The sequence below is a fragment of the Tachypleus tridentatus genome, chromosome 7, assembly GCF_004210375.1.
Source record: "Tachypleus tridentatus isolate NWPU-2018 chromosome 7, ASM421037v1, whole genome shotgun sequence".
Lineage (NCBI taxonomy): Eukaryota > Metazoa > Arthropoda > Merostomata > Xiphosura > Limulidae > Tachypleus > Tachypleus tridentatus.
In genome coordinates, this window is record NC_134831.1 from 41316661 (window position 1) to 41337795 (window position 21135).

General features: G+C 36.4%; 1 protein-coding gene across 11 annotated transcripts in view; it reads left to right on the plus strand.

Annotated features, from left to right (window-relative positions):
• LOC143255507 (carboxypeptidase M-like) overlaps nt 1–21135 on the plus strand; it is a 60223-nt gene that overhangs the window by 16177 nt on the left and 22911 nt on the right. For 7 of the 11 annotated variants that reach the window (XM_076511275.1, XM_076511271.1, XM_076511279.1 and 4 more), the window contains exons 1-6: nt 7145–7301; nt 9931–10140; nt 13392–13489; nt 14292–14464; nt 15245–15432; nt 15925–16098. In XM_076511275.1, coding sequence (XP_076367390.1) covers nt 7289–7301; nt 9931–10140; nt 13392–13489; nt 14292–14464; nt 15245–15432; nt 15925–16098 — 856 coding nt within the window. In that variant the 5' untranslated portion in view covers nt 7145–7288. Of the gene's footprint in view, nt 1–7144; nt 7302–8807; nt 8829–9930; nt 10141–13391; nt 13490–14291; nt 14465–15244; nt 15433–15924; nt 16099–21135 lie in introns of those variants that run through there. The other 4 variants (XM_076511277.1, XM_076511272.1, XM_076511276.1 and 1 more) reach the window with 2 other exon arrangements.

The following is a 21135-nucleotide window of genomic DNA, read 5'->3' on the forward strand; positions in this document are numbered from 1 at the left end:
GTTTCTTCGGAAAGCAAGTGACAACATAGAAAATAAAACCAAGTACCATAGTTCACAAAGTTTTATTTTGTGTTTATTTTTTGTCGTTTTTATTTTTTGCATTATTACACCACAAGCAACAGCTAAACCTTTCTCTAATAATTCGTGAATAGTAACTAAATTTAAAATTAAATATTAGTCTACAAGACTCCAATATGTTGTTTCAAACCTGATTGATAAAACACGATAGTTCCTACATTGTTAACCTTGGAGTGCAAAAAGTTGGTGATAAGCCAAAGTTTTTTAACACCCTTTAGTTTATGTTTCTGTCAAATGCTTTTCAGTCCCAAACACGTTCATTATTACCCTACTGTGAAGTACGGTTAAAACGTAGTGACCTTTTCTGCTCGGTGTTTATGACTAATACTTAACAAAATGTATGAAAATCATTTTTCCTCTAGGCTTTACTACAGTTGTACTAGTATCGGTACCTGTTAACTTTTTTCTTTAACTTTATAGAAGAATGAAGTTATTATTTTTTCCATTCAGCACGACTCGGACATTTGTTTGTTTGTTTGTTTTTGAATTTCGCGCAAAGCTACACGAGGGCTATCTGCGCTAGCCGTTCCTAATTTAGCAGTGTAAGACTAGAGGGAAAGCAGCTAATTATCACCACCCACCGCCAACTTTTGGGCTACTCTTTTACCAACGAATAGTGGGATTAACCGTCACATTATAACGTCCCCACTGTTGAAAGGGCGAGCATGTTTGGTGCGACGGGGATGCGAACCCGCGACCCTCAGATTACGAGTCGCACGCCTTAACCCACCTGGCCATGCCGGGCCCCGATCCCGATCTCTGTCAGAAATTTTTTTTAAATTTCTGTGTTTATAAGAAATTGAGGGTATCTGCCGGTGTATGTAATTTTGAGCTAGCTATCAGAGGTAAAGCAGCCTATTAACAGCACCGTACCGCCAATCACTAACCCTAACAGATTGATCGTAGCTCTTTTAACGCACCTACTACTTAAATTGCGTGGAGTATTTTGCAGTTTCGTGTTGCCTAGTGGCATATCGGTTTGTCTGCGGACTCACATCGCCAGAAACCGGATTTCGATGCCCATGGTGGACAGAGCACAGATAGCCCAATATGTAGCTTTGTGATCAATTACAATCAATCAACTGCAGTATCACATGAATTCTAAACCGTCTCGCTACCTCTGAAATCTAAAACTCTACCACAAGGCTAAACGTCCTCTCCTGTTTACACATCGTAAAACAAAACAGTAATATAATCAAAAACCCAGACTGCGCCCCTTTATTAAGAGAAAGACTACCTGTTCATGAAATCAAATTATCAAGACTTGAAGTTACATTTTAGTCCTATAAATATATTAGTTACCTGATACAGTCCAGCTAATATAGTATCTTAAGTAAGTTTATTTAGCATTTAGTATTATTATATTTCTGTTATATGTATTTTACAAAACTAACTAGCCTTTTAAATTAGAATTACACATATTTTAGAAATAAACGAGTTTATGAAATTAGTATTCTATCTTATGTATTTCACAAAATATGGTGGGCAGTATATACAATTAGCCTCATATATATTTCACATTACAATATAGTTTTTAAAATTGCTCTCAACTTTGTATTTCACAAGATTAGCAACCTTTTAAAATGATCATTTTATAGAAAATTAAATCATATTTAAAATTAGACTTTTATTATCTATTTATTATAGTCTCTCTGTGTGTGTGTTTTTTCTTATAGCAAAACCACATCGAGCTATCTGTTGAGCCCACCCAGAGGAATCGAACCCTTGATTTTAGCTTTGTAAATTCGTAGACATACCCCTGTACGAGCGGGGGGCTTAATCTTCTTCGTTGGGATTAAGTCCAGTTTTGGACGAGAAAGCTTAAGGTTTAGCGTTAACCTTATTTTGTATGGCTTCTTTCGAGCATTCTCTGTGTTGATATTTGGGTAATTATGTGGAATACCCAGGAGAGTCAGGTACACCAGACCTCTTCCTCCTTCCATTACACTGTTGGAATTAACTGATTAATATGGATTAATATCAACTTTAGACTGGTTCTTTATATTTTTCTCTTTTTTTTTTTAAGTCTAGTACGTAGGTGGCTGTTTTAATTTAGCACTATCTTATTAATTATTATTATATAAATTTGATTTTATCTAAAAATCAGATATACAGATTTAACGGAGAGAGGTGTTGCAAGCAATAGCACCCTGGATATTGATATATAATACTGTGAATTTATCCATGTTTAACAGAGTTCATGATGTATGTTAACATTTGTGGTAGGTATTTTTCGATTTATTTCATAATTATTTTAATGATTATATCTGTTAGACTGTTTTCATTATTTGGATTTGTGTATTCTCTCAATATTTTAGAAAAGGTAGAAGTAATGGCATTAGTTAGTGTGTTTTCAATATTCATAGGTGTTGTTTTGTGTGTGTCTTCAGTTGTTTTAGGTAAATCTTCATTACTTGTTGATGGTTTTTCCTGCATGAATGATGTTTTCTTGACTACTGCAGTGTACGAGTTTGTTTGTGTGTTTGTATTTTCTGGTGCTGGAGTGGTAGTTGGTTTTGATGGTTCGTGAATTTTGTTTGTTTGTGGCTTGTTCGTGTTTGGATTTTTATGTTCGTATAAGTGTGTTTTAATTGATTTGTATTTCTGGCATCCTTTATAGTTTGTTGTATGTTCTTCCCTACAGTTACAGCATTTAGGTTTGGGGTTTTGTTTGGTGCATTGTGAAATGTGGTGATTTTCTCCACAGCCTGCACAACGCGCAGTTGCTTTATTTTGTATGTCACCAGTTTTTATGTCTTCAAAATAAGCGCACACTTTTCAATGGATGTAAACAGAAGATGTATGTAAATAAACTTTGGTAGACATTTTGTACAAGAATATATTAAAAACTTATTAATATTTTAAAGAAGTCTAATGTTAGGTCGTCGAATAATATTATAAGTTTATTTATTGATAATATTAAGAATAGTAAAGCTTCGCCCTAACTAAACTAAAGAAAAAAGTAAACAAATTACAGGTTAATTTCTCTGTCGAGTATAGGCCGTAATTTAAAAGGTTAATTTATGTTAGATCTTGGACCAGCGAATTTACAGATTTCGGTGTCTGCAAATCGAGTTATTTTGTTTTATTCTAGAAACCCTGTACTGTTTCGATAAAGATACTAATTTTACCGCTATTGTTTTGCCGGTCTGTTTTAGTATACATATATTTCATAGTTTTAGCTACCCTTTGAAATAAGCCTTATATAACGCAAATTTAGTTATTAAGTCTGTAACATTTAACGTTAGCCTTACAATATGTCGCACAATTAGCAATTTTTGTCTCCTATTCCTGTGTTTTAAATAACTTGATACATTAATGATATTCATGAATTAACTTCACAAGGTTAATTATCTTTATGGTGCGTGTGTGTGGAGGCAATACAATATTACTTAGCCTTTGGTGTTAGCTCTAATTATATTTTTCACGATATTGACCAACTTCCTTAATATCATTTTTATCTCAGACCATAGGGACAAACAAACACGAGCCACTCATTGTCTAGTAAAGGGTTAGTACGTGTACTGTAAAAGGAAAGAAAGAAAACATGTCTTAAAACAAGTTCTACAGAACAGTAACTGTGTTTTTCGTGTCTGTTCTTATTATTTGAAAATTACAATTACAAAACAACAGAAGAGAATAGATAAATTAAACTAGATATGAAACTCCCACTTTTCTGTTTACAAATCAGATGTAGAAAAAAAACCACTTTTCCCAGATTTCCTAATACGGCAAGAATACCTTTTTATATTCATTACGTAAGAGCTAATATAAGTTTGCATCTTATAACCTAAAATCCGACAAGTATATCTTGTGCTTAAATACTGATCACTAAATATTGTTGTTCAAAACTCATAACGTAGGTAAATTAATAATAGTAGAATTATATACGTAGAGAAACGTCCGTGTATAACTCTACATATTCAGTGTACTTTGTTAAATCTTTAGACCAGGAAGGGTGTATTACGATAGAAGGTTGTCTTATTGTATAATAAGTTGTTGCGACGTGTCTTTTTTTTTTTTTTTTTTTTTAGGCTGGAGGTTTTAATTATGTGGTTTCAAAATCGGCTGGAAACTAATCCTGTTTATCTCTCTTTGTAATCTTTTTTTTTATGAAAATATTATGTTGATTAGGGGAATTATGGGCGATGTTTCGGCCATCTGTATATGTCATTCACGGGCTAGGCCACATTAAGAGGCCAAGCAAAACACAGTTAAAACATGAAATCAGGTTTATACCTGAGTAAGGTGGCCAAACTTCCAAACTGGACAACTGGGATAGCCTAGCCCTTGCTCATAATTTCAAAATAGTATTTGTCTTGTTGTTTTCTCTTGACAATGAGATCCATAATGCCCTGAGTGTGCTGTCGGAAACACAACTTTGTAAATAGTGCACTTAAGTATGTTATACAACTCAACCTGCATTTTAAAAAAATGAGGTCACCTTTCAAAGTATTTGGAAAAACACGCATTGTTTTCATCAAGTTAATAGGTAAACATTTTCAGTAAATCTGTTTGTTTGAAATTAAGCACAAAGCTATACAATGGGTTATATGTGTGTTCTGCCCACGATGGGTATCGAAACCCGGTATCTAGCGTTGTAAGTTCGCTGTGCAAGTGGGCCATTTTCAATAATCAAAATATACTACAGAAGGGTCCCTGATATTTAACGTTCACTAACTGCAACGGGTCTAACTAAAAAGGGATCTGGATTTCTTGCCACTCTCTAGCAGAACGTTCGAGAAAATTTGGCAGCAGGAGAGTAGGAGCTACAACAATGAGCAACTTAATTAGGACTATTACATCCGTGATTTTACATGACTCGCATATCTATATCTTAGAATCGGGACAATTTCCAAAAAATGGGACTGTTCCAGCAAAACCCGGACGTTTGATCATCCTATGTTCAGTAGGAAGTCTCACTTGCGACTCTTCAGCCTCTTACGTGTATCTTCCACAGGTTAGGCCAGAGTAAGGAGACAAACAGAACGAACTTTTTAAAACTTAGAACCAGGTTTATTCGTAAGATAAAGAGTATGAAGTCTCACGTGCGACGTTTTAGCCTTCTAGGTGTGTCTTCTACAAATAAGACCAGAAATAGGAGATTAAACTGAAAAGACTTTTCAAGTGGAAACCATATTTATCCATAAAACATTGGATATGAAATATCTTAAGGATTAAGGTGTGGCAGTTATTGCCAAGGATTTCTCTATATAGATATTTCTTGATTTATACCTCACAAGTTACACTAGTAACTTCAACGTCAAGTATAATACAATACGTGAATAACTATAGTTGTTGAACACAAAATCTAAAAGTACTTTGCTTGAATAATTTTAGGTATACCTTTCTGGGTGTAGACTTTTGGGAATAGATTGATTTGTCATTTGATAAGCACTGTGATACAAGGAAATTATTATGTTTGTATATCATTTGATAGATACTCTGATATAGGGACATTATTATGTGTGTATGTCATTTCATAAATACTGTAATACAGGGATATTAGCATACAAGTATGTCACCTTTGTATTTATAAATACAATGATGTGGGGATATTATTACCTTTGTGTGTCGTTTCATAAAAATCGTACTACAGGGATATTAATTTGACGATAAGTCATTTGATAAATACCATAATTCAAGGACATCATTAGTTTTATATGTTAGTTGATACCGTGATACAAGGACATTTTATTATGTCTGTATGTCATTTGATAAATATCGTGATACACATAATTGTGTTTGTATGTAATTTCATAAATTCCGTGATACAGGGACATACATTCATACAGCAAATAAATACAACCAAAAGGTTAATTTCCTATAGATTTTATACCCCTTCCTGCCCTAACAAAATCATTAATAAAGGTCCTTACATTCCCCATTTTATTAGAGATATATTTTTTGTGGTTCCCTTGTAATTCATAAGTAAGCTTCAGGATTTACAAGAATAAAACGGCCCAACATGGCCAGGTGGATTAAGGCGTTCGACTCGTAATCTGAGGGTCGCGGGTTTGAATTCCCGTTGTACCAAACATGCTCGCCCTTTCAACTGTGTTATAATGTGATCATCAATCTTACTATTCGTTTGTAATAGAGTAGCCCACGAGTTGGCGGTGGGTGGTGATGACTAGCTGTCTTCCCTCTAGTCTTACACTGCTAAATTGGGGACAGCTAGCGCAGATAGCCCTCGAGTAGCCTTGCGCGAAATTCAAAATCAAACAGATAAGCAAAAACAAAATTCGGAGTTCGATAGATTGTTATGTAGCTTTGTACTGAAACAAAGATAGTCTTTTTTTAATGTGCTTTTAAACTTAATACTTTCCTGGTGATAATCATCCCTTAATATGACTGTCTTTGTACTGCTCATGATAACAGTGATTCAAATTTTATTTACATCTCTAGCATTCCTTCACGAAACACAGTAAAGTAACACGTGTAAGAACCTAATTACCGTTAAAAACACCTAATCATCAAACCATTATGTCGTCAAGCCCGTAACCAGGTAAGGAAGAGAAAGGCTCTTTTTGTTCTAAAGTGGAACTCGTTTCGCGGGTAACTGTTGTGCCCAGGGACGAAAAGTTTTGCGTCATTATGTCATGGTTCCTTTATTATCACTACAGATAAACATTTATAATCAGTTTCATCTGGTAAGTATAAAAATGCTATTTTTACATGTATGCACAGTGTTATAAAAACAACTATATAATGAGAGGCCATAATCGAAGAAAGGAAAAAAAAAACAATAAATTTAATAGGCGAGCAGTCTAGTACCATACTAAAAGTTATAATAGGAAAGGCTAGTCGATCAAACATGGCTACACACGAGGTGCGAATATATCCGCACTAAATCTATTCAGACTGTAGCGTGTTGGCTGAGAGTGGTTATTAAGGCAAAGTGGGTTGAAACAATGCAGACAGACTCGTGAGCACAATCAGAATAAAGAAAGAAGTCACTCTGTTACCGTGAGAGACAGTCAAAGGGTGTTAGTCAATGGAAAACGATGGTGTATACGTCATTTCCGTGTAAGAAAGAAAGCATGCGATTGGTGCCCAATACGGATTCTGACATCAGAGACGGTATAAATATAGACGTTCCCGTAACTAACCGAAAATCGTGTTAATACGCATAAAAGTGAACTGTAGAGTTAGTCTATGATTAGAAAGTTTCATCGGAGAAGAAACGTATACTCTTCTTGTCAACAAAATGAAAGTCAAAGGTAAATGTTAAACCTAAATCCCAAATAATTTAAGGGGAAAAACTGTGCGATATATTTGACAGGTTGAATGACTGCATAGTAATAATCAATTGTTTAAAAAATTGTTTCACATATAACTATAACTATTTCGTAACATTTCAGCTCTTAATTTAGGGTAACTTTAACAATCACATCCGGTTTTTTTTTTATACTGAAATTGTTTATAAACACAGCTACATAAGCCTAACATATCCACACTTGATAATTTATTAACTAGCAAGTGGCTAACTGGAACTAAATCTCGGTGTCTGGAGGTACGTATTAATTTATCAGTCACAGTGACCGTACCTTTTTCATGCATGCTCCGGATTTACATTTCTTAAAATAGTCTTAACGTTTCTTCTTAAACAGTGTTAGGTGAAACAAGACGATACAAACCACTCGCATACACACGAAAAACCGGGTTTCGATACCCGTGGTGGGCAGAGCACAAGTAGCCCATTGTATAGCTTTGTGCTTAATTTTAGGGCCTGGCATGGCCAAGCGCGTAAGGCGTGCGACTCGTAATCCGAGGGTCGCGGGTTCGCGCCCGCGTCGCGCTAAACATGCTCGCCCTCCCAGCCGTGGGGGCGTATATAGTGACGGTCAATTCCACTATTCGTTGGTAAAAGAGTAGCTCAAGAGTTGGCGGTGGATGGTGATGACTAGCTGCCTTCCCTCTAGTCTTACACTGCTAAATTAGGGACGGCTAGCACAGATAGCCCTCGAGAAGCTTTGTGCGAAATTCTAAAACAAACAAACCACTCGCTGGATGGTTTATTTAATTCTAACGAAGTTCGTGGACGTTTGCTTTTTTATTACTCACTCTTAACAGTTACTGTTTACACAAATATATTCATAAAAACGTTCTAGTCAGTGACTAACTAAACGTAACTATATAAGTTAGAATTTCGAAAACGTGTTTCTACATTTAATGGTGGATAAACAATTTCCCACACAACTATAGATGAAATCCTCTGTGTGTGGGGAAACTGTTTTACGGCATCTCTGTGAATAAGTAACAACTAATAATTAAAAGGAATTCGTAGATATGTGTGTGTGTATACGTATATCAAAAGTAGCAAATATACATATGTATATATATATATAATTATCTACTAGAACTCTTGTATGTGTAATTCTTTACCGGTAAAAATAATTTGATCACAGACCGCAATCAACAATTAGTTATTTCATAAGCTTAGACTTTTTTGTTTTTTCGACTATGAATGTGCAAAGTTAGTCAAGTTACTCTTTGAAGCGTACAACGTTTTTCACCTCAAATAAATAAGAAAGTGAATATATTAGTGACGTTATACGTGGCTTGGCATTTTCTCTCCGTGTGACCAAAGGGTTTAATTGAAGAATTTCCTCGAAAACTGCACGAGGACTTGGACAGACAGAATATCTTGGCGCCTTAATAGATCTTACATTGACGTCAAAAATCACGTAGTTTAACTTACTTCGCCATATTGGATATCAAGTGTTAACATTCGTCTGATGTATCAGGTCGTTAAGGCTGTTATCATGATGTATTTATTAATAAGATAGTTAAGAGATGAATGTTATTGTGAGGTATCAGATAGTTAAAGGATGGTTATTATGATGCATTAGATAGTTAAGGAATAGCTGTTATCGTGATGTATTAGATAGTTGAGGGTTAACTGTTATCATAATATATCATGTAGTTAAGGAATTGTTGTTATGATGTATCATGTTGTTAAGGGATGGCTGCTATCATGATATATCAGGTCGTGAAGGGATGGCTGTTATCACTGTAATAGTGCATTGATATTAAAGCTGCTTCTGATAACAATGGGATACTTTATAGGACGTAAAATTTGTGTAGATACTAGTAGTGTAAGAATTTAGTTTTGATCTAACGAGCATGATTTTACAAACTTTAGCCGTGGTGGTGAATAACAGATCTTATCAAATGTTTCATACATTTTCTGGCTACCAAATTCAAAGCTTCCTCTGATAATTCTGTGAAATCCAAAACAGAACAAAGGGGTGTAAACAATTTCTTTTCTATCTAAAAAAAATGCCACTAACAATACAAAGAAACGTTCGAAATAGAACAAATAAAGTAAGAACAGTTTCAGATAAGTTTAAACGAGTGTTATATTTAGTGGTGTGAAACAAAAAGTAGAACAAAGAGGTTGAAACAAATATTTCGACAATGCTGTGAAAACCTAAAGTAAAACAAACAAGTAGAAATAGTTTTTCTCCTGCTCGTATCAGAACAATACGGTACAACCTTAGATGCTCGTATCAGAACAATACGGTACAACCTTAGATAGAACATAGACGTGGAAACACTTATTGATATATTTAATCAGTATAGAACCTGTTGCTGGATACAGTGTTTTCAAACCATCTTTCCTGCAGTGTAAGAAAGTATTTAAAGTATTTTGTTAAATCTGATGACTTGTTAAATCCTGATTTCAGCACTGTAACGCTAACTTTTGTAAGGTTTGTTGTTGAATTGGTTGATTTATAAAAAATACCATTTCGACACTGTAAATTTCAAATATTGTTGATTTTTATAGCTAATAACATTCAAAAATGTTGCTAACACCCGCTAAATCTTACACATTATTTTTTGTAGGATACGCCGCTATGAAGCCCGTCTACTGGTATGTTTCTGGGTGTGTTGTGGTTTTTCTGCTAATTTATCTTTCGGCTATCCAGTATGTCCGGGGAGAGGAGGTGAAATTCAGGTACCATAATTATGATGAGATGACAACTTTGCTCCATAAAATCAACATATCTTATCCGCATTTCGTTCATCTGTACTCCATTGGAAAATCTGTGCAGGGTACGTAATATAATCATAGTAGCGCCCTCTGTAGCATACTTCACGAACAAGAAGTTAGCACGAGTCTAGTGTAATCTTAAGTGTTAAAACCTTTTTTTTTTAAACAGGATTTATTATAACCAAAAAGCCAATTAATTCGTAATTTTGTAACTAAAAGGTAATAAAAATAAAGTAATATAAATTAAAACATTTTAACTGAGTATAAGAGACGATTTCATAATGATATTATGTGTTGGGGAATGACTAGTTAATTGTTTAGTAGGATAGTTGGTCGCTAACTTGTTATTGAAGTCTAGTCAAACTGGACCTTTTGTTATTAGTGGAGTGCTTCTGAAGTCATTACTTGGGCTTTTTTAAATTAACGATAATTATAGGGTATACTTAGTAAACTCGTAAAGTTTGCAGAAGACAATAAACTCTTGGATATTTCTAGTTGTATTGAACATGTTAATGAATTACATAATGATCTGCATAAATTGGTTATTACGACAGATGTTTGTCAACTGACCTTTAATTACACAAGCGCAAAATAGTGTATTTGGATAATCATGATGTGCATCAGAACTTTAATGTAGATGCGAACTTAACTCAGGAGCGTGACTGAAGAAAGCGGTCATGGTATAGTGGTGGGTAAGTCACTCTAGTTATCAAAGCAATGCTCTGTTGTTAACTGTAGAGCTTATAGAATTTTAAAGTGTAATTATATATATACTGATAACACGTAACAGTATGTATTAGTTACTAGTTACGCATATGTCAAAGTATTTAATAATTACTAGTTAGGCCTCACTTGGAACACTGTAAAGTTCCAATCTCCTTCTCTAAGAAAGAATGTTGACTTATTAGACAGAGTTCGTGGGAGTGATACTAGGATTATTTTGGGGAGTGTAAGGATTATCTTCGCGGAATTCCTTAATTTATTTTCTCTTGAGAAATGGAATGTTAAAGATGATATTACTGAACATTACAATATTATTTGGAACATTCATAGAATGAAGAGCACTGTACTGTTTTCTAAAACACACAAGTTTAAAAATTGGATTAGGCTCCAGTTAAGACAGATTTTTCTGTCTTATGGAAAGAGTTGTTGATGGCAGTAGCATTGGTCAGCGATAGACAAGAGTATGAGAGGGTGTGTTTAATTTTTTACTTCTTTTAGGGTGATTGTGCGATAACAACCTTGAAATTATATCAATTCAAGGCTTATGCCTATTAATTTATCAAAATATCGTGCCTAAGGGAATAGAGTGTTTTTGTTCTTGCCAAATCCTATAATAATGGGCTCTGTTTACCGTAGGTAATCGAATCGTGGATTTGAATAATTTCCTAAACTTACCACTGATCCACCTGGAGACGTTTGATTGTTTGTTTTTTAATTTCGCTGAAAAGGCGAGCATGTTTGGTACGACCTGGATGCTGGACGTCTTCTGACAGTAATTAAACCGTTGTGAAATATTAAGGTTTGAACATCGAAAACTTGCGCGAAGTATATTCTCTATATTAGAGAAGTTACTAGAAATATATTTTTAAAAATCATTGTGTGACGTGATTTTTATCCCGAATATCAAAGTGTATTTAGTGTTCTACATAGAACAACACTGATAAATACCTCGTTATTTAACGTTCGTTTAACTACAAACAAGTTTTTATTCTACAACAATAAACATAAGTTGAAATTCATTGGATTCACAAAATATGCCCCCCGCCAGTACGACGGTAAGTTCATGAAATTTCGCGCAAAGCTACTCGAGGGCTATCTGCGCTAGCCGTCCCTAATTTAATAGTATAAGACCAGAGGAAAGGCAGCTAGTCATCACCACCCACCGCCAACTCTTGGGCTACTCTTTTATAAACGAACAGTAGGATTGACCTCCATTATAACGCCCCCACGACTGAAAGGGAGAGCATGTTTGGTGTGATTGGGATTCGAACTCGCGATCCTCAGATTACGAGCCGAACTCTCTAACCAGAAGTTATTAAGAGTTAGATAATTCTCGCCACGCAGAAATAGTAACATCCGATTTTATGTATATCTGTGTAAAAGTATAAAGTGTGTTCTATTCATCACCGAAAATGAACCCCGGAATTTTAGCGCTTTAAATCCTTAAACGTACCGCTGACCCAAATGAAGACGAAATTTGATGTGTGAAAAAAAATTACTTGGCAAGTATTAAATCACAGTAGATTTGCATGTTTTTTGGTCCTGGCACAATCTATTAGGGCGGCAGGGTCAAAACACTAAAATATTAGTTAGAACACTATTTTTAACCGTTGTTTATCATGGTGTCTAGTGATATATGGTATAACAGCCTCGGCGTTATAGAGGCGTATAAAAGAAAAAAAAATTCATTTTTACCCATTAAAAACACTGATGTTATCGTATCATAAAAACATAACGTTGTGGATTTTTTTAAAAATTTAACTGTTATATATTGGTTACATTCTTTCAACGAGACATTTCTTTCTTTTTTTTTTATCTACATATGTTGGAATTTCCCTTCATTCCAGTTGTAACTGATTCTGAAACGTGCCACTGAAGTCAACACCATCCTGTTCTCGTCTCGCTTTTCTATATTAGAACGCTCTATGTTTTTATTATTTTTTTATCTGGACTTGTTGCCTATAAACGATCACATGAGTCAGCTGTGAGTGATATACTGTGACACACAAAATTATTTTTGTTGTTGTTGTTGTTTTTAATCAAATAATTTCCAATTACTAACTACTAAGCTCACGGTTGCACGGTTAATTGAACAGTGTTGTAATAAACGTTGTTAAACTGACATGTACGCTTGCACATTATTTGTCCAACGGAGAAAGACGCAATTTGTAAATATACGAATTACTTATCTTAATTTCTGTTTTCCAAACGTTTAGTGGTTACGAAAGTGAATCAAAGTGATTTGGTTCGTAAACAGATATAAAAGAATTAACAATGACCTTGAAAGTTTATCATTGATGAATGAAAGAAGAGAAAATAAAAGTTAAAATGTATAACACCCAAGACAGTAGCAAAGTGAAACCTTTGATTTGACAGTAAATGTTATGTTATGCGACAGTAAAACTGATAAATATTTTATGGTGTTTAACACCAAAAAGGCAGAGTGTGAACCCTATGTGTGTAATAGGTGTGATATTACGTCGCAGTAAAACTTACGATAATTTCTCGTCGTTATTATAAAATATTAAGTTAACTTAAACATTTATTCTGAGATTGGATTCACATTTTTATTTCGATTTTCTACTTCCAGGGAGAGAGCTGTGGGTCGTCATAGTTTCCAAGACCCCTCATGAAGAACCGTTACTAAAGCCTAATATTAAATACGTTGCTAACATGCATGGGAATGAGGTAAAAGTTCTTTTCGGTACTTTTTACGAGAGAGTCGTTAAAACTTTTTAAAGATGTTTGATATTTAAACTGTCAATTTTTATCGGTCCTGACACGTGCAACTTTGAAACTCTTGGATAAAACTAAATATGTCCAGGATTTCTGTGGAGTCTTAGAAACATCAAACTGTGTTTTATAGTGTCAAATTAAAGAAGAGAAAGTTTGGATTTTTCGTGATATCATTGTAGTTGCTGAGGTCTGTCCTAGTCGGGTCATCGGTCTTGAGTCTAAATAAACACCAGTACCCAATTTTTTATTTCTGATACTTCAAGTCATGATTCGATGTCAACACTAAAGTTGTTGTACTACTTACAACAAATTCCTATTTGATGCTAACACTAGACCTGTTTTATTTTTTATTTAGCAGATAATATCATAATTAATAACAACTTACAAGTGAAACTAAATAATAGTGTATAATAATATGTCAATCACATTATACTTCCTACCTTCAGTTTCTACGAGGCCTGTCACCTAATACTACAGTTCTTCATACTAGCTGGGATTTGACGGACATAGTAATGTGGAGACGTCTATGTGTTTTCTGCTGCTCACATCAACTTTCGGTGGGATAATAAAATTGGGGCTTAAACTGAGCAACGTGATGGGGGACTAACATTATAAAGAGAAAAATTAGTAAATTGTATTTTTTTTTCTACTAGAAAGCTCTTTGGCTTAAAACTCCAATAACAGAACTTGAAATTAATGGTTTTTTTGTTGGCGCCAAGGGGTAGCAATACGTTGATATTAAGTATCCTTTCAGGTGGTGGGAAGAGAATTAATGCTCCACCTAATTATGCACCTGGTGAATAATTACCACACTAATGACTTCGTCCGCTGGCTCATGGATAACACAAGGATACATATCATGCCGTCCATGAATCCTGATGGATTCGAAGTTTCAAAAGAAGGAAGTTGTACAGATGTTCAAGGAAGGTAAGCAGGGGTCAACCATTTTCATTTGATAAAAAACATGAGAATACCATATTCATTAAAATAAAATACAGTGTGAAGATCTAATATTTTTTGTTTTGTTTTTAAACACTACACAAAAGCTTGGCGTTCTAAGAGACCGGATGTGAACCTGAAACAGGTTTTGCTCTCACAGTGCTCAAACTCAGGTGTCAGGAGTTTCGGTATTTATGTCTTGAAAACTTACTGGCACTGATCATTAGAGTTCTATGAAGATACAAAACACAAAGGAAATTAGTTTAGTGCAAAAGGCGTTACTTTGTGTTATACTCGTGAATAATACGTATATTGGGTGTTTTTAATTACCAGTTAATGAATTAAAAGACAATTCATTACAGCATGTTTTTCATATCTTTAAACTTGTTAATTTCACATTTTCTCACCATTATTGTACGTGAATTTATGCCATAGTCAAACAACGTTGCGTCTATGTTAGAGTATTATAAATATAGAAAATTAATACAGATAATTACCAAACATATGTGAGTGTGAAATTATGGATTGTATTTATTTCATTCAACATTGTTAATAAGTGTAAATTTGTTTCAATTTTCATGTAAGTAGTAAAAAACATCCAATACTGAAGAATAATAAGGGAACTAAATCACTTCCTTTCGAGTCTAGACATGATATGAAATTAATTGCTTCAAGTACGAAATATTTAATATAAGTTGTTTGATACAACATTTTAACTACCATAAATTTTTACCATAGCCAATCATTAACGGATATACTTCTGTCTAGATACAACGCTCTAGGGTTTGATCTCAATCGAAATTTCCCGGATTACTTTAAAACGAACGATTTAAATGAACAGCCAGAGACTAAAGAGGTTCGAGAATGGATTAATAAAATTCAGTTTGTTTTATCCGGAAATGTCCATGGGGGTGCTCTAGTCGCTAGCTACCCGTTTGACAATGTTCCAAACTCAAGTAAGTAATGCCAAAGTATTAGAAAAATAAGTGATCGTAAAATCTCTTGATATTAGTGTTTGAAACTACATATATACATATTCTTGTCTGTCTCGTTGTTACAATAGAGCATGCCGTTAAATGTTTTTTATATTAATTTCATCTGTCTTCCATTTCCATATTTTTGTACATTTTTTAAGGGAGCCTACTTTTCAATCTTTTGTTTTAGAATTACGAAATACACGCCTCTCTCCTATCTCACTCTTTTAAAGTTAAACAAGTACGATTCTGTTTGTTTTCTTTATTTCTTTGTGTGTTTTTAATGTTAAATTTATATTTTTATGTGTTCCTTTCAACTCCGTATGCTTTAATTGTGTAGTGTTTACTTCTCTTCCAGTTCCTTGTTTTGTATTTCTTGCGATTTATTTCCGTATTAACGTGTTTCTATCAGATATCTAATAAGTTCGTCTTTGCAACATATCACAATTCTAATCGAAAATTATTTTATGTTAGTTTTTCAGTCTTTTAGTAGTCCATCCCTCACACCCGATGATGACGTGTTTCGCCATCTAGCAGAAGTTTACTCATTCAATCATGAGACCATGCACATTGGCTTACCCTGTTCAACTAGTACTCGTGGGTTTAAAAACGGAACTACAAATGGTGCAGCGTGGTATCCGTTAACAGGCAAGAAAAGGAAAACAATTAATTCCCGAAATTTTGTGAAAAATAACATTAAAATAATTATGTAGTTTTAAGTAAAATGAATTATTAATAACGTAACAAATAGTTTAACCTTTCTTTGCTGTTTGTCGACTGTTCGTGATAGCTTAAATGTGGAGATTTGACCTAAAAGTTTTCGCTTTGTCTTTCCATTTTGTGTTTGTTTTTACCACTGTAGAGAAAGTAAAAAAAAAAAACAAAATACAAATCCCATATTTTGGCAAATTATAACACGCCAGATAACCAATAGTTTTCAACTATATTGATTAATAGAAGAGATGCCCCCTCATAACTTCATAAACATTCGGTGTTTGAAACCTATATACATTTTTAAAACCATAACTTTTCATGTTATTGGCCTAGATCAAAACTTACGTATCTGTCACGATCACTAGTGATGTCAAATTATTAGTTCAAAATTGGACACCTGTGTCCTATTTTGTAAACCTTCGCCAATGATCACCACAAGATGGGGGAGGGGGGTAAAACAGGGGCAAAATACTCATCCTGCAATTCCCCATTCCCCAACTGACAGAGCGATAAGTCTACGGATTTTTAACGCTAAAATCACGGGTTCGATTCCCCTCAGTGGACTCAGCAGATAGCCCAATGCAGCTTTGCTATAAGAAAATTACACACTCAATCCTCCAGAGTAGAGTGTGCTCAGCGCTCCCCTTGAAGTGTAATTGTTAAATAGAGTGGGATAATTTCTGTTTTCCCCTCTGTGTGGATTCCTGTACGTGGTGAGGGTACCTCCCAGGGATGATTCTGTTCTGTCAGTTTACCTCCCTTGGGATCTAAACATCCACTCACGTGTTTGCTGTGCGTGGTGACCTATGAAGGAGAGGAGAGGATCATGGTGATTGAGGGGTCTAACCCTAACACACCACTTTGGCCTTGAATTCCTGTAGACGGGCGGCCTTGGAGTGGTGTCCCTAGGGTCAATCGGCTGGTCCACTTGGGCTAGGGTCAATCAAATACTAGTGTTGGATGTTCTTAACAGGTGTTGTGGATATTGTATTTGATGGTGGTGTTTGGGTATAGTGCTCGCGAAACCCTGGTGTTGTTGCAGTGTTTTTTTCATTGTATTGCGTCTCTTCTTAGAGCTCATAGTGGATGGGTTTTGTTTTGTGAATTTCGCACAAAGCTACTCGAGGGCTATCTGTGCTAGCCGTCCCTAATTTAGCAGTGTAAGACTAGAGGGAAGGCAGCTAGTCATCACCACCCACCGCCAACTCTTGGGCTACTCTTTTACCAACGAATAGTGGGATTGACCGTAACATTATAACGCCCCCACGGCTGAAAGGGCGAACATGTTTGGCGCGACGGGGATGCGAACCCACGACCCTCAGATTACGAGTCGCACGCCTTAACGCGCTTGGCCATGCTGGGCCCATAGTGGATGGGGTCAGTGAGCGCCGAAACATTATTTTTTATTATATATCCCCCAAATAAAAACTTAAATAAAACAGTGAAAAACCAGTCCATAAGTAAACGACCACATCTTGAAGATTCTGAGCAGCAATCTTCAACATCTGTAATACCTGTACCTCATTTTCGTATATTACATTCTCTTTCAGACAAACCTTTAGGGCAAATGTGTCCCTTTTTTATTCGCACTAATGACATATTGGTGGAAACATTCATATCTAAACATGGTGAGCTCTTCTTACATTCAAAGGCGATTGGGGATATACCTATTTAGGTTACGCCCCATGCTACTTCAAATTTGTCACGAGGAGTTATTGTTGAGAATAATTTGAAGAAATTCCTGATTTACTTCACCACGTCCACCTGCCACCATCAAGGCAGGTTATCTTAATTGCTAGGTACGGCCATACATTCCAAACCCTCTCAGATGTTTTCAGTGTCAGCGGTTCGGCCACTCAAAGACATCATGTCGTGGTTCCTTGATGTGTGCTCGTTGCGGTGGCAAGGACCATGATGCCTATGAGTGTGAAACGGACTCTCACTGCATTAATTGCATTGGTTCTCACTCATTCTACGTTCGTTCTTGCCTTAAATAGGTGAAACAAAAAAGAGGTGCAGCGTTTGAAGACGATTCAAAACATTACTTACCATGAGGAACGAAAGTTACTGTCCACCACTTCATCTCGGACATATGCTGCTGCACTTCATTCCTCTACTATAGTTGGAGTGCAGACGGATCTGTCTGTGTCTCCAAAAGAATCATTTTCAAACCATATGAAAAGTCTTTTGACCTCCATAATTAAAAAAAAAGTTGATGAATCAACATCAACACCCATCCCTGTCCATAACATTCATTCCAACAATCCCCAATATCCACTTCCGGGTTCAGGCATTTCCTCGGGTGCATCTTTTTCTCCCTCCCCAAGATGCAAAACGATCATTTGTTCACGTTTCTCAATCGCTCGAATCCTCTTCCAACGACAAAGACCTGCCCAATCGACCCAGGGCAGAATCCATGGAGGTCGACAGACCTTCCACGAATAAAGAAAAAAGATGTGGTCGAAAATAGAAGAGCTCTCTACCCAGTTTGCCTGCACATAAATAAAAATAGGCACCGTTGGTTGATCAGCATGCACCCACCACTCGACACACTCTTGGAGGCCGAATCAACACCATGTTTTCTTTGGTCGTACTATCACTGTTTCTTCTTTCTACCTTTATCCTGAGGAGACCTATGATCAGTCAAACCTTGGTGCTCTCATTAAACAGTTACCATCTCCCTTTTTAATTCTGGGGGACTTAAATGAACATAATCCCCTCTGGGATGGTACTGATATTGATGTGAGGGATCGCTCCGTAAAGCTTATACTCTCTGATCACAACCTTTTCTTTTCAGTACTAGTACTTATACTTATTTTCATGTACCTAGTCAGTTGTTTACCACTATTAATCTCTCAGTTTGCTCCCCTTCACTATTCTCTCACCTTTCATGGAGGGTTGACAATATTCCACAAGGCAGTGATTACTTTCCTATAATTTTGAGATAGTCTGGCAGTGGTCGATGCCACCCGAACCGCATGCCCCGGTAGAAGCTAGATCACGCAAACTGGCCCTCTTTCACTGCTCTCGCAGAACTTGATTCTGCCATCGTCTGTAAGCCATCAATAGAAGACCGTGTGGAAGAAGTGACTAACTGTATTATACAGACAGCTGCTCAGTGTATTCCCAAAACCTCAACATGTTTTCCATGATATCCTTGTCTGGTGGAATCTTTCCTGCCTGCCACATGACATGGAAGGCTTTAAAATAGGCGTAGGATACTTTTCGTAGGTATGCCACACTCTCAGACCACATCACTTTCCAGCAGGCCTGTGCACGTGCTCAGTGGGTAAGACGTCAAAGCCAGAAGGAATCTTGGATTAAGTTCACAACCAACATATCTTATATCACCATTTCCAAAGTCATATGGGACGAGATTCGAAAGGTCAGTGAGCAATGTAATTCTGTCCCCCTCTTGATCTTATTCTCTGATGGTCAGGAAGTAGCTGACACTCGGAGCATCGACGATACTCTAGGTGAAAGCTTTTGCCAGGTATCTAGCACTTCTGCTTCATCCTCCACCTTCTTAGCCATCAAGACTCGGGCAGAGCGATCGCCTCTTTCCTTTCGAGCTGATTATCTCTATGACTATAATCGCCTCTTTATACTTATAGAACTCAAACTGGGCCTTCATCGGTCTGGCAATATATCGGTCAGACTTGATGATGTATGCTCCGAGATGCTGCATCATATATCTCCTGCTTCTCTTGCTATTCTTCTGAATGTTTTTTAACTGGATCTGGCAGGAGAATGTTTCTCCTGATGCCTGGCGCTAGGCCATTGTCCTACCTTTTCCTAAGCCTAGGAAGGATCCCACGGTTCCTTCAAACTACCGTCCAATTGCTTTGACAAACTGTCTCTGTAAGACCTTAGAGAGGATGGTTAATGCTCGTCTTGTTTGGTTCCTCGAATCAAACAACCTCCTCTCGCCCACCCAGTGTGGGTTCCAACGACAGCGCTTTACCATGGACCACCTAATTCGACTCGAAACCTCAATCAGAGAATCCTTTCTCAAATAACAACATCTTGTATCAGTATTGTTTAACCTTGAGAAAGCTTATGATACTGTGTGGAAGTATGACAGTTTGCGAGACCTCCATTTATGTGGGTTACGTAGTCTTTTGCCCATTTTTATTAAAACATTTTAATGAACAGGCGATTTCAAATTTGCGCGGGTTTGACACTTTCCCGTTCTTTTCTACAGGACCTGGAGTCCCTCAAGCTGTGTTTTGAGTGTTACACTTTTCAGTATAAAGATTAATGCCATTACTAAACAACTCCTTCTTACTGTAGCAAACAGGATCTATGTCGACGACTTTTATATCTCTTGGATAATATTGATATGTCCACTGGTCAGCCCATCCAACCATGGCTTAATACAATCCCCAAATGTGACCTATCTTTAAGTCATCTGAGGAAAGCAGACACTCCTGATTGGAAATACTGTCTGCTATTTGCTGAACATCTTTCGAACCATCCTTCAGTTCCTATTTATTCCATACATGGACTATGGTCCTGTATTCAAGGCTCGGCTTCGTTGTCAGCTGGCAGTCTACTTGGAGTGAGTAACGTGAAAACAAGCTTTTCCAAACAAAACCCTTTATTGGACTTTGACTGTCTTGCTTCCGTAAGGATCGGAAAGAGGAAGTTGTTCTAACTAAACTACGCATCGGTCACACTGTTTTAACTCATCGTTTTCTTTTATCTGGGACTGATGCACCAATGTGTTGTCTGTGTGATACTCAGGTCATTGGCCAGGTGGTTAAGGCACTCGACTCGTAACCCGAGGGTCGCAGGTTCGAATACTCGTCATACCAAACATGCTCGCCCTTTCAGCCATGGGAGCGTTATAAAGCAACGGTCAATCCCACTATTCGTTGGTAAAAGAGTAGTCCAAGAGTTGGCGGTGGGTGGTGATGGCTAGCTGCCTTCCCTCTTGTCTTACAATGCTAAATTAGGGACGGCTAGCGC